The sequence below is a fragment of the Leuresthes tenuis genome, unplaced genomic scaffold (assembly GCF_036924035.1).
Source record: "Leuresthes tenuis unplaced genomic scaffold, fLeuTen1.0.hap1 SCAF_14, whole genome shotgun sequence".
Taxonomy (NCBI): domain Eukaryota; kingdom Metazoa; phylum Chordata; class Actinopteri; order Atheriniformes; family Atherinopsidae; genus Leuresthes; species Leuresthes tenuis.
In genome coordinates, this window is record NW_027325368.1 from 20,991,239 (window position 1) to 21,004,781 (window position 13,543).

Genomic DNA, 13,543 nt, shown 5'->3' on the forward strand with positions numbered 1-13,543 from the left:
GAGCAAACATCTATCAGCCTAGTTGCACAGGTTCCTACGTGTGTCTTTGTCATACGCCAGGTTTGGAGCATATTATTATTATTCAGGCAAGGAGGTGGAGCGGCCGCCAGAGGGAGGCAGAGAGACGTCCCCTTGGTAAGGCGCTAAGGTGTAAAAGACATAATTAATTATTACTATTATTAATTACTTAACATTATTAAATATTATGCCGTTATTTTTACGAGTTGAGACAATTTCCTAAAGTCTTAATGAAATACCTTTGGTCAGAACAACACAGAAAGACACTTTCCTCTGAAACCGACCTTTGAAACAAACCTTTGAATGTACAGCACTTTTCACAGCAATTGATTTTAGGGTGGGGACTGAGGGTCTGCTCCTCTCTTCCTAATGGAGGTGAGCTATAGTTTTGAGCTACTGTGCAGATTTGGAAAGAAATTGCACTCAGCAACCGTTGAAGCACAAGACGTGAGAGGCAACACTCCTAACTCATCATATACTGCAGCTTGGTCAAGCCCCTCAATCCAGTTTTCAATGCATGGGGTACACTTTAAGCACCTATTATCAACACACAGGGAACTGCAGCCACATATATCATCGATGCAATAGGGATGTGAATACTAAAAAGCAACAGAAAAACATCATTCAGGTTACCAGTGATAAACACAAACTACATGAGGATTTCTTGTTTGACTTCTTTTGTTCAACTACTGTCGCCTACTACCTCTACTTGGCTAAGGTTAGATATTAAAAAGTAGAATGTCGTTAAGATTAGTAAAACATCATGGTTAGGCATTAAAATAGATAATTAAATCCATGTTATTGCAACAAGCTTTGCCAACATTTTACACGTTAACGTCTCGTGAGCATTTGGTTACTAGCTCAGGACACTGCATTTCCTAAAGTGATGCTTATGGGGTAACCACTGCAGTCAGAATTGGAAGCGAGAACAGGTTGAGTGAGCACACAGTCGCTCAGCTGAGAGCAGATACTGAAAACTGAGCTTAGTCTACCAAACACCGAACTCTTAAAATAAAGACTTGACTTGCAGTTCTATTCTCAAATACTTAGATTTCCCTCATCTCCATATCGGCCACAGACAGCTGGCACTTGTCCCACTTTTAGCCACAATCTTGTAGCAAGTCATGTGTTGAACTGGCCCAGGGTGTTAAAACCACAGGAGGGCTGAAGTTACATACTGGCCAGTGGCAGTTTAAAGATCCTGTTAATTACTCATTTGGGCTCAATAAACCCTGGCCTTTTTTGCAAGAGCAAAATATTTTCAGCGTATGGGGTGCAGTGAATGCAGCATGAAATTAATTTGAAGTTGGGTGGACATAAAGAGGAGGAGGCTGAATAATTATCTGTGAGTGGAGAATGTGACATAAGAGTACCCCTGAAATCTAAAAGACCCAGAGGAGTCCTGAAGAAAATGCCTGGCCTTTGTTTTGTAGTTTTGAACTGGGAGTGGCTGCAGACACATAAACTATATACTTTCAAGCATAGCTGTCTTTAATGTTGTCATTGTTTTCTGTTTGTATGTCCCCTTTTAAACTGTATGAGCAATGAAGTTTGAATTTTCTGGGACCAGCTTAGCCCTTTCATGACTGAGCTTTAATAATGATAGAATAATTGATGTGTTCATCACATTTGCTGGGACAAAGAAGAGTGATTAAGCTTCTTTTGTGTGGATTTGAAGAGCCAGTCTTTCATCTTAATATAAAGAGAGAGGCACCACTGATGGCTATTAACTACTGGCTCTTCCACACATTTCTATTCCAATCAAACGTACTGCTTTAATACCAATGTAGCAATACTAATTGATGCGTCAGCTGATAACTTGACTTTGCTCGCAGTGTAAATTGGGAAAAGTATGGTAGTCCAGTTAAATGGGCCACGCTGAGCTGTAACCGTAGCTCAACTCAGTCGTTCCTGTAACCATGCTGAGTGTTTATTTCTAATGGTTATACCGACACTGAATACAATGGGTCACCTGTCAATCATCTGGCAAAATGCTGCATTTCTCCCAAAAATGCTCTAAAGCAGAACAGAAAGCAGTCCTGGATTACAAAAGTATCCCTCCCACTCGCTTACAAAGTAATTTGTAGGGGAGGATGTTTTTGAGCACTCTGATAGTACTGCTACTCAGCTATGAAGTCCATTAACATAATGCCACTGACAGAACACACCACTGTGACTGTGTGCATTACAGAGCTGGCACGCTCACAGCTAAAATTGTTTGGTTCAATTTATTTACAAAACCCCTCCAAGGACTGATAACATCTGATAATGCCACTGATTGCATGGAACTTTTGGGAAATTAAATCAGATTCTGTCCTGAAGCTGAAACCTTTTTTTCGGACACGACTCAGCACAGTTCACAGCTCACAGTGACTGGAATGAGAAGAAATGGACCAGAAAATTGAGAAAGCTAACGTTCTCAGTAATGTTATGTAACATTTATTATATAAAGTCATGTGGAAAAGACCTAATAAGGGATGATCTTACCAGGTCTTAAAATGAGGTAAACACTGCTTTATGACCCCATAGTGAAACCCAATGATTTCATAACTTTTAGACGCATCTTTAACAGCAATAATTTGAAGTAATCTTTCTCCTTCAGGTGTTATTAGCCTATTGCATCATTGTGGAGGAATTTTGGCTTACTGTGTTTTACAAGTTTGCTTCAGTTCATTGATATTCACAGCCGTTTGTTTATTCACAGCTCTCTTCAGACCCCATCACAACATTTCAATCAGGCTGAGGTCTGGACTTCAATTGGGTCACTGCAGCACCTTGATTCTTTTCTTTTTCACACATTCTGTTGTAGATTTGCTGCTGTGTTTGGGATCATTGTCCTGTTGATGACCCACTTTCAGCCAAGCTTAATCTGTCAAACAGATGGCCTCTAGAGTACTTTGGTATACAGAGGAGTTCATGGTGGACTCAATGACTGCAGGTCCTGTGGCTGCAGAACAAGCCCAAATCATCAGCCCTCCTCCACCGTGCTTGACAGTTGGTATGAGGTGTTTGTGCTGATATGCTGTATTTGGTTTTCTCCAAACGTGCTGCTGTGCATTATGACAAAGCATCTCTTTTGGTCTGTCCAAAGTTCATTGTTCCAGAAGTCTCGTGGTTTGTTCCGATCTAACTTAGCAAACCTAAGCTGTGCTGCCATGTTCTTTTCAGAGAGAAGAGGCTTTCTCCTGCAGCCCTTCCAAACAAGCCAAACTTTTTCTAACTGTTCTGTCATGAACTTTAACATTTATCATGCTGACTGAGGCCTGTGGAATCTGAACCGTAGCTCTTGTGTTTTTGCATTTTTTCTCTAAGTATTGCAGTACTTTTCTGTTTTTCTGGCCAATTGTCTTGAATGTTTTAAACTAACAAACAGATTTTTCTCACTTTAGAACGATGTACTCAGCACCCAGCAACAATTACTTCTCTGAGATAATTGCTGATGTCTTTCTACCTTGGCATTGTGTGAACACCCGAATGCTCCAGACCAGCAAAATGACAAAACGTCTGCCTTTACGGAGGTGCTCAAATTTGCTGATGATCAATTGATCAAGGACATTTGTTTAGAAGCAGTTCAGTGCTACTTACCTCTGAATTCCTATGGAAACAGAAAGGCTATGCTGAGCTTTCACACACTGCTTTTGAAGTTAGTTTTTGTTAAATGATTTATGACACACTGTAACATATCATGTGTTGCTGTTCATCCGAAGTCGTCAGAGACCAGATGATTCTTTTTTGTTATGTTGTGATATGTAAAATCTTAAAACTGCAAGAGCATGGACAGTATACTCTTTTTCTCATTTTTCCATGGTTTGCAAAATTGAATCAGAAACATAAAAACAAAGAATGATATTTCTTGCAGCTGCATTCACATCCTTGTTTGTGTTGGAGGTGTGTTTTTAATGTTGTTAGCCTCCATTACACACAGTACCATTAAACATTAAACACCACAAATCTTAATTTTTCTGTTACCACCTGCAAACTGTCTCAGTCTTATCTCCCTTTTGCATCTATCTGATACCTCCAAACTCCTCATCAGTAGGTCTTTTGCTTCTTGCCATGCATGTTGCAAACCCTGCTATCACACAGTGACATGCTGTGCTAAAGAGATCAACATTTATGGCCAATCCCAGTGCCATCTGGAAGCTGACCTGGCTCATATCTACCATCTTTAATAGAAAATTAATCCTGCATGAATGAGAGTGCTCTACTTCTTGCTTCTGGGGAAAGAACGGGGCTCCATGTAAAAGGCCCTAGGCAGAGAAATGTTGGCAGAAATGCTGTGCAGCCTTTTTTCTCAGAATGCTGTCATTATTACCACTTTCGAAGACTTGACATTTGAATACAAATTCTTAAATATGTCTGACAATCACTGCCCTGGCTCATTCAATTAATACAACTATTCAGGGATAATTTTAAAAAATGTTTTGCCCCTTAGCATTAATTAGTCAGCTCGCATGTTGATTGCTCTAGAAAGAGGACCCTGAATAAAATATGATTTAACTGACCTTTGAGCATCAGCATAGCTAACATGGGACTAACTCAAAAGTAGCTCAATAAAAAGAGAACATTAAACATCAATTACTAAACCTGGTGGTTTTAAAGTTTTGTTAATCAATTAACTCCACAATGGTTCGTATCTGCACTGAGTTAGTGGCTTTACACCAAATGTCTTGATGATGAATCTTGCAGAGCATTAAGTGGCTGGTCAATTAGAATTTCCCTCAGAGCAGACCAAAGGTGATTTAAAAGACCAAATCAATCAGGCTGACACTGCCAAGTCAATGCTAAAGTTGCCCTGTATTTTCTGGGAATGTGCATCAGTAACTCTTTGCATCTTTACACCTTTATATTTTCATAAAATGACAAATATCGACATCAACATCAACACAGCAAAAAGATCCACTGCCACCACTCAGGTCTCAGATAACAGGACACTCCCAAAGGTCTCCCGTCTATTTTCCAACAGGTCAGACCTGTTATGGCAGCATGAGGGAGAATCACTGTATTGTTCAGGTAGTTTAAAAGATGAAAAATCTCTCACCAACAGTAGAAATCTGCTCACATTCCACAAAAATATTGTTCCAATATTGTTATGTATAATGGATAACTATCCTTATGGATTAATTCAAAATGATTTAGTGAAATGCTTTAGAAACACAGTTGTGGACTGTGGCTGAGCCTCAACCATGCTGTGTGATTGTACCTCAAGGTGGTTTTGTGAATCACTACTAATCTGAGCTCTTTGTATTAAACTATTAAACACATTTTCCCTTTGGGATTTACATAGTCCTCAATGACAATTAATGACCTGACATGCTTTTAAGGCTTTTAAGTGGTTAGTGTGCTGCTACACAGATAATCAATATCTCTGCTAAATGTCCATCTAGATGGTGGAAATTCCCTGTCTTTATGATGACTGTCTCCTGAACCCTTTGGATGTTAATCCTCTTTCTGCTTAATTTTTCAGCCCTTTCTGCTCTGTGCTCTTAGTGCAGCAGGTTTGTAGATATGTCAGAGCTTCAGTAAACACACTGGATAGAAATGGAAAGGATCCTCTCAATGAGCCTGCTGAGCATGACTTATATTTTAAGCTCTCACTAATCTGCTGCCTTAATTATGTCTCATCAGGACACTGGAGCTCACTGCCTCGTAGTGTGTGTGAGAATCACAGTGGAGAAAGATGACAAGGATAAGTGCTCTCATTAGCCACCAAGATGGTATAGACAAAAATTGCCAGAACCCTGGTAATAGAGACACTCTGAACCTAAATTTGAATTAGCTGGTGGGCAGTCCAGTACATGACAGAAGGTCAAGAGGTAACTAAGGCAGGATTTATGGCTGACAATAAGATGACAGCCTCAAGGTCAGAGATTACTCTGTATTGTTATTATCAGAGGCCCGCTACCCACAGATTTAATGGGACAGTTGGAATGGGTTTAATTATAATAGGAAAGGAAAAATCCCTCCTGCCCGCCTTGAATCTTCACTAGCAGAACCTTTCAAGCAGAGTTAAATTTGTGTACATTTCTTTGTTAATACACCCTTTTACAAAAAAAAATAGATAAAATGAATTACTTAATACATATGTAGTAGTTGAAGCAGGATTTATAACAAAATCTCAAATGTGAAAAAAGAGGAATTGTGGTCACTCTTGGTGTTGAGTCCACAGAACTTCCTCATTCTATATTTCATCATTTTTTTAACAAGTTTTAGTTAACCCAAAGCATGAATCATTGAATATAGTTATGAACAAGCCAATACACCTGAAACATCAAAAGACCTCCAATGTGATATCAATATGACCACTAACCAAGAATAGCTACCAAATCCATTTTTTTTTCCAGTGTAAAAATTGTTTTCTCATGACAACAGGTATGTCATGATCTCAAGAAAAGAAAAAGGCAGATTTAACAAGAAATTGAGATCAATACCTTACTATTATTCATAAGCATTGTATGCTTTCTTTCCTCAAGATAACAGAATAATCAACTCATGATCCTCAGATCTGGCTCCAATAAATGCTGAGCCAAGTCTGCTCATGGCCTCACTGAATGCATGGATTTACAGAACTTGGGTTTTCTAATTAAATTGCAGGGGAATAATTTCAACAAGGGAAACTGCATGGACTGTGTACATGTGCATGTACATAATATGTTAATTTTGTGAAGAACCAACGTTACAGTGTAGGGGTTCAAAGGCTTCATGCTTCCTCTTTTAGTCCACAGTTGGAAGGTGACAAAAACACATCAAAACAAAAGCGTGTAGCCTATTTATGAGTTTAAAGCTGTTTACTTCAGTTAAAATGTACTCAGCAGATCTGAGATTTGTTAATCTGTTCTTGAGCCTTGAGATATGTCTGTGTCACAGAGCAGGGAACACTGTTCATTTTCCAATGATTTTGAGACCTTATTCTATTTCGCTGATAATTGTTTGTCATTCATGTTTGCCTAGATGGTTTATAAGGCATTTATCTGTGATGTAACAAACTTAGAACTTGATTTATTCCTGCTTTACTCTCACTTTAACTGACAAAATTAGCAACCAGCTGGTGAACATTTAGCAGCTTGAGGAGCTAAATTATTCCGCCAGGAGTTGGTGCAGACAAAATCAGGTCTTAAACAGAGAGAAAATCAGACACGAGTTTGTCAGGCGTTTGTCAGAAATACAACTCATAAGGACGACAATATTGCTGTGTAGCTGTTGGATATAGAGTATGAATGAATGACTCACAGGTTTTCTATATGCAACACAAGGTGTGATAAGTCATTACTGTCTCCACAGGTTGTTTCTGCTGTTCTCATTAACCCCCCAAAATCACTTATCTTGTGTATTTGTAAAGCTACAAGTTAGCAGGTAGCTTAGCATAGAGTAAAAGAGCAGCTAATCTGCATGTATTGCCCAAACAACAAAAATACAGTCTCAAGATATTAAATTTTGTATCTGTTGTACCCTCACAAAAATTATAATTCACACTTTGGTTTGGATAAAATGAACAATATGAATAAATTTGAATATTTTCAAGCTTTACTTCTCAGCAACTGTATTAATCAATTTAAATTATGTGTCAAGGGATGCGCAAACGCTAATTCTTTTTATGAAAACAGCCACCAAGTTGTTGGATCCCACATCTGTTGAAGTATAATAGTTGTTCATTTAAATATTTGTTATATGATATATAATGTTTGTTTTCTTTGTTTTTTAAAAACTCATACTGTCATTAAAAACTTTCAAAAGGGTAAGGGTCTGACATTAAAGCTCTCAGCGGGAGCCTTCGTGAGAACAAAAAAGAAAGTCTGTTATAGTTTTGAGACAAGAAGGATGCACCTTTAGTGAACTTTCCAAAAAGCTCAGAATATCTGTGCGTGCAGTTCAGAACACTGGCTCAAGTGGCATCAGTTCACTGCCCTACAGCTGCAGAATATACATGATTAGTATGGAAAATCCCGGCATGTTTGCATGCCAGAGATGAGAGAAAGAAACCACTCCTATGCCCCCAAAACAAGAAGAAGAAACTGAAGTGGGCCAGATGCTGTTTATGTTGCACTCAGGATGACTGGAAAAAAGTCTTACAGATAGACAAATCAAAGTTTGAGATCTTTAGTTTAAACCTTCGTGTTCATATCACGAATAGGTTTATAGAATAACCATCACTGTGAGGCACAGAAAAGGATCAGTGAGGCTTGGGGGTAATATGCTGCAGGCAGGCATGGTGATCTTCAACCAACATGGATGTCACTTCATCTTGCAGCATCGTGCTATACTTTTGGAAACTTATTTGATTGGTTCCAACTTTGTCAGGCAGCAAGACAGTAACCCCAAGAACACCTCTAGGCTGCGCAAAAACGGTGAAGACACTGATTTAAAGAAGCAGGAACATCACTTGGCAATTTTTAGTCAGCAAAATGAGACAGAGTAGTCCTACATGTCACAGTTTATTATTTAGAGTGTTCATCATTTGCTGGCAGGGGGTGCCGTTGTTGTGCTGCGTTGTGCAAAGTATCAAACTAACAGCATTGTGCAGGTTTTCCCAGCAGAGCAATGCACTGCAACAAGATGAGCAGTGGTATATGACCGTGCTACTAATGTTTCGGTTGATCGGTGTGTCACAGCACAATGCCCTTAAAACCTTTGGCAAGGATGGCCATTTTTGCATTTTCTGATCATTTTGAATGTCAGTAAAATGTACTGAAAACATATGCAGCAAAACTTGTGCATTAGAAAGAGGACTATGTGGATACTATGATATCTTAATTCAAAAGAGCTGTTCATAAGGAACATTTGAACAGAGTTTATCCTGCCCTTTAAAATTCAGTATATCCAAAGTTAGCTGGGTGTAACTTCATATTTAGAATACAAACATCAGAATACTACTGATATGCTCATTTAACTCTACAAGAAAGTAATCAGCACATACCCAAACTGTTGAACTATTGCTCAACACGTCTGTTTAGTTAGTATAAAAATATAAGACATCTGCATTTCAGTTGCAAAACAAATCATAATATATGTTGAACTCTTGAACACAAACGGACTTCCCAGCATGCAGGAGTGTGAGACATATTTTATTTTTCAATCTGAAACACAAAAACACAAGCAGAATAAAATCGTACACTGCAGGCTGTTGGGGTCTACTGAAGGACACATGCACGTCCAAGTCCATCATTCATCTTCACATACTTGACATTCATTATATTGCCAGACATCCAAATAATTAAATTCAGGTGTTCCAATCACTTCCATGGCCACAGTTGAATAAAGTCAAGCACAGAGGCATGCAGACTGCTTCTACAAACATTTGTGAAAGAGTGCGTTGCTCTCAGGAGCTCAGTGAATTCCAGATTGCCACCTGTGCAACAAGTCCGGTCGTGAAAATTCCACACTACTAAATATTCCACAGTCAGCTGTCAGTGGTGTTATAACAGTGGAAGTCAGAGGCTGCAGACCTCCAAACTTCATGAGCTTCGAGGAATGGGTTTCAATGGCAGAGCAGCTGCATCCAAGCCATACATCACCAAGTGCAAAGCAAAGGGTCGGATGCAGTGGTGTAAAGCATGCGGCCACTGGACTCTAGAGCAGTGGAAACACGTTCTCTGGAGTGACGATTCACGCATCTGTAGGACTGTTTTTCAGGACCTGGGCTTGGCCCCATAGTTCCAGTGAAAGGAAAGGCTGTGCGTGTAATGGCTGATGAGCGAACACTTTTGGCAATACTAAATAGTGTATTTGTAATTCCCGCATATACACTGTTTCAGGGCAGCTCAAGTGATTCTAATGTCATGATAAATTTAGAAGTCTGCTTTGCTTATCTTGAAATAAATAACCTGACAAAAAAATAAATGAATATAAAAAAATTCCAATTACTATGTCTTGGCCAATTCATCAAACAAAGCCCCTGACCACAGCAAGAACATGACTTGCCCTTTGCGTTATGATATTAAACCACTCTGGATGCAGACGGGCTTCACTTGTTAAGAAGTAATTTCCCCACTGCTGATGTGATCTTTGTGTCAAACCTCCTCTTAATGGGCACTTCTCATCATTCAAGTTCAGAACTAAACAAGTCAGCTTCTATTAATGTTCGTCATAAGTCAGGCCTCTTTCCACAAGGTTATTAATATGACACTAAATTCACACGCTATTGCTTCCGGGCTTTACGGGGAGTTTTCCAGGGAGGCAGCATCCCCTCCGCCAGACCGCTCAGTAATGGGGTTATAAGGTTGCACAGGTTGTTGTGATGCACTAGACGCTTTGTAATGATGCCCTATAGAAGCTCTTTCAAACACAGCAGAGCAAAGCCATTATTTATTTTTAAATTTTTTGTATTGCAGTTATTATATGTGTTTAAAAGTTCCACAGGGAGCTTGTTTTATATATTCTTGCTTTGGTTATCTCAAGACTTAGCAAATGTCCTTCAGCCATTGAAAGAGACTGTAAAGGATTGGAGGTTCAGGTCCCATGTGGGAGGTTAAAGATATATATTTAAGTTCAGTGACCTGGATTTATAATGATGATATGAGCTATGATTTAAAGGGAAATTGCTTTGTTTGGCTTTTCAAATTTCACTTCATTCAGTTCAGATTCCCTGCTCTCCTCCACTCTGACAGTTGGCTTTTGCTAGGACAGTGACTTGTTAAGTGACTCATGGATATAAACCTTGTGTTTTTATGGCCTATAATGCATTCTGTTTACGATAAACTGTCATCTATCTGAGAGCTTAGTGCACTGTTGCCAACAGCGATGTATGTATGCACGATATACTGCACTGACTAATACGTACTGTAAAAAGAATGCTCTGAATCATGCATTTGGTTTTCAAGTGTTTCTTGAATGACAAATGTGGACAGTATTGTGCTGTGAGTGAGCACAGCTGTGGGACTTTTATTGAGTCAGTCGATGTGTCAGGGTTTGGCGAATGAGTGAGTGTGCAGGAGGATGAGCCATTGGCAGGCATGTGGGAGCCGGAGCAACACGCCAGTGCTGTGCAGGTTTTTTCCCCAACTGCTCTTGAAAGAAAGAAGGCAGAAGAGCTCTCAGCTGACGTACGGCCGGACGTGACAACAGGAAGTACAGCGGAGGGTTCCAGCACGGCGCCAGGCACACCAACAAAATGGCCATTAAGGACGCCACTTCCCAAAGCAGCGTCACCCTTGTAAGCGTTTGTTGACTTGGCCCAGGTGGTGTGCCTGACAAGTGCAAAGGAGGCAAAGTTGAAAATAGCCTACGACCAAATCTGCTTGTGGGAGAAGCTGCCGAACTAACATGAGGGGACATGACATTGACAAACTCTAGTGCATAGTATGGCAACCAGCTAACTGCAAAAACCAGTGTTGAAGCAATGAGCAAGGCGGTAGCTTTCTTGTTGCGTCTGTCCGCAGCCAGCGTGCCCCTGCATCTGTGGAGGTGGGAGATGATGAGGCCACAGTTGACAGCAATGCACAGAAGAGGGGCCACATAGTAAACCAGGAAGGCAGGAACCAGGAAGAACAGCCACTCTTCTTGGCCAACTGACCAGGTACAGCCACCATCAAAGTTGATATAGGTGACCTTTGGTAGTGCCATTGTTACTGAGACCAACCAAATGGCTACCACAGTACATAACCTGTGGGAGAGGGAGATACAGGATCGGTTAAGAATGATTTTTATGTCATGGAAGAAGACTGGATATGTAGCATACCAGTAGTTTCCATTGCCAATGTATCAGTGCATGAAGTAATTTTCCTGTTAAGTTGTAAAAAAGCAGAAAGATGATAAAAGGCTAGAGTTCATGTTCTTTCACAGACCAGCAACACATTTCCCTTTTTATCTAATTAAGTTGAAGATCACCGCCAACACTGGTCTCATTTTTCTTGTGACAGTTATTAATCTTGTGGCGTTGTTCTTAGAGTCCAGAGCTCCAAGGTATAATAAATGACAAATGAATCATCCAAATAACTGGACAAATATCCCAAATGTCCTGTTTAGCAGAAATTCTCGAGTCATTTGTCAACACTAGGAACTTCTGAGCTCACGTCAGTTGGGTTTCAGTTTTAGCAGTTTCTGTCACTAATTTGGTTCTGAATGACATTGCAAGTGCATTGGACAAAACACTGCACTGACTTCTCCAATGTATTTTTAATAGCAAGATGCACGACCTCAGTTGTATCAGTTTCAACTGAACCGCTAATGTGCAGTTCTTGAATTAAACATTTGACTGGGAATTATTTGACCTGAGGGCCTGTACACACAAACAGAGATATTCAGCAGATTCTTCCATGTGTTTGCGCTCATGCAAACATTTTTGGAAAATGCCTTCCACAGTGAAGACTCTGACTGTAGGACTGGTGTGGAATGGAAAAAGAAGGTTTTTGACTTGCAGTTGCAGATTGTGTGAATAATGCAGAATTTTCCCTGCTTCCATTAAAGCAGGTGTGATCCCATCCCTCGATGGTCTTTCGTTGTGTCTTTACTGATGTCTTAATTCATCTCCCGACTTATAAACAAAACAGGAGACCATTTTGTTGAAGGATCCCACCTGTCATGAAGCTAATGAGCTCCTGGACTACATTCAAGTGGAAATTATTTTAGGTTTCCACATCACTAAAGATAATTCATACAGGGAATTACAAATTAATTAAGATTTAAAAGACTGCTGATTAGAAGCATGACAAATATTAATTTTGGCTAGACTAGAAATATATGAACATTTTGCACTTTGAACCAAGTGGTAGTATCCGAAAGACATCCTATTCAGTGGCATTAAAACTGATTTTACCAGCATTGTTTCCAAGACAAATTTATTTCGAATAAGAGAATCATTTTAATCATTTTGTCGTGACTAAATAGATTCAGCACACAGAGGAGCTAATCTTCATCGTTTTCACAACACTCACACTTGTGTCAGATTAGTAGGTGGTCGCGTCCGTGGTGCAACAATACGATACCTCAGCACTGACAGCACTGCCAGGCTGAAGATCTCTACTCCTACAGTCACTGAAGTCATGAATCCCAGGAGGACGCAGGTACCACCACCGAGCTCCCAGTTCTGGAAACTGGCTCCCAGAAGCACGCAGGGCAGGGTGAGAAGAGCGCCCAGGTCTGCGAGACTGAGGTTGAGGAGGAGTATGGAGCTTGGCTTGGAGCGACTGCGAGGGTTTTTCACCAGCACCAGCCACAGCAGGAGGTGACCCCCGACCCCCACCAGAAGAGAGACCAGGCTTACCATTGGCAGCACCATGGTGAAGGAGATGGTGGTGTTGGTGGAAACCACGTTGAAGAGGAGGTTGACAATGGCAGGCATGGCAAATCTGAGAGTATAGGCCTGTGATACAGGGCAGAGGAATAGATGAGCAGAAGAGGTAAAGAAAGCAAAGATGGAGCATGTAGACGTGTAAAATCAAAGTTGTGTAATTCTCAGAGATAACATTGTGAAAGAGGAAGAAAAGCAGAGGGAAAATAATAAAGTGCAATGTGAATGAATTACAAATGAGATGAGACAAGAGCAGAGCAGAGATATTGACAAAGCAACAGAGCATCAACTGCCAACAAC

General features: G+C 40.2%; 1 protein-coding gene across 1 annotated transcript; it reads right to left on the minus strand.

Moving 5' to 3' along the window:
- Positions 1 to 10,896: 10,896 nt before the first annotated feature.
- On the minus strand, positions 10,897 to 13,294 carry LOC140268212 (somatostatin receptor type 1). The gene is made up of 3 exons (XM_072362982.1): positions 12,888 to 13,294; positions 11,253 to 11,617; positions 10,897 to 11,201 (listed from the first exon to the last, which is right to left on the minus strand). Exons 1-3 carry the CDS (start codon positions 13,292 to 13,294, stop codon positions 10,897 to 10,899), a joined length of 1,077 nt encoding a protein of 358 aa, XP_072219083.1.
- Between the last annotated feature and the right edge of the window lie 249 nt (positions 13,295 to 13,543).

Excerpts from the sequence above, each read along its gene's own strand:
- LOC140268212 (XM_072362982.1), bottom strand. The coding sequence starts at position 13,294 with ATGCCTGCCATTGTCAACCTCCTCTTCAACGTGGTTTCCACCAACACC. Across the intron at positions 11,618-12,887 it reads CCTACTAATCTGACACAAGT|GTTATGTACTGTGGTAGCCA; the intron begins GTGAGTGTTGTG and ends CCTCTCCCACAG. Across the intron at positions 11,202-11,252 it reads TTCGGCAGCTTCTCCCACAA|GCACACCACCTGGGCCAAGT; the intron begins GCAGATTTGGTC and ends TGCACTTGTCAG.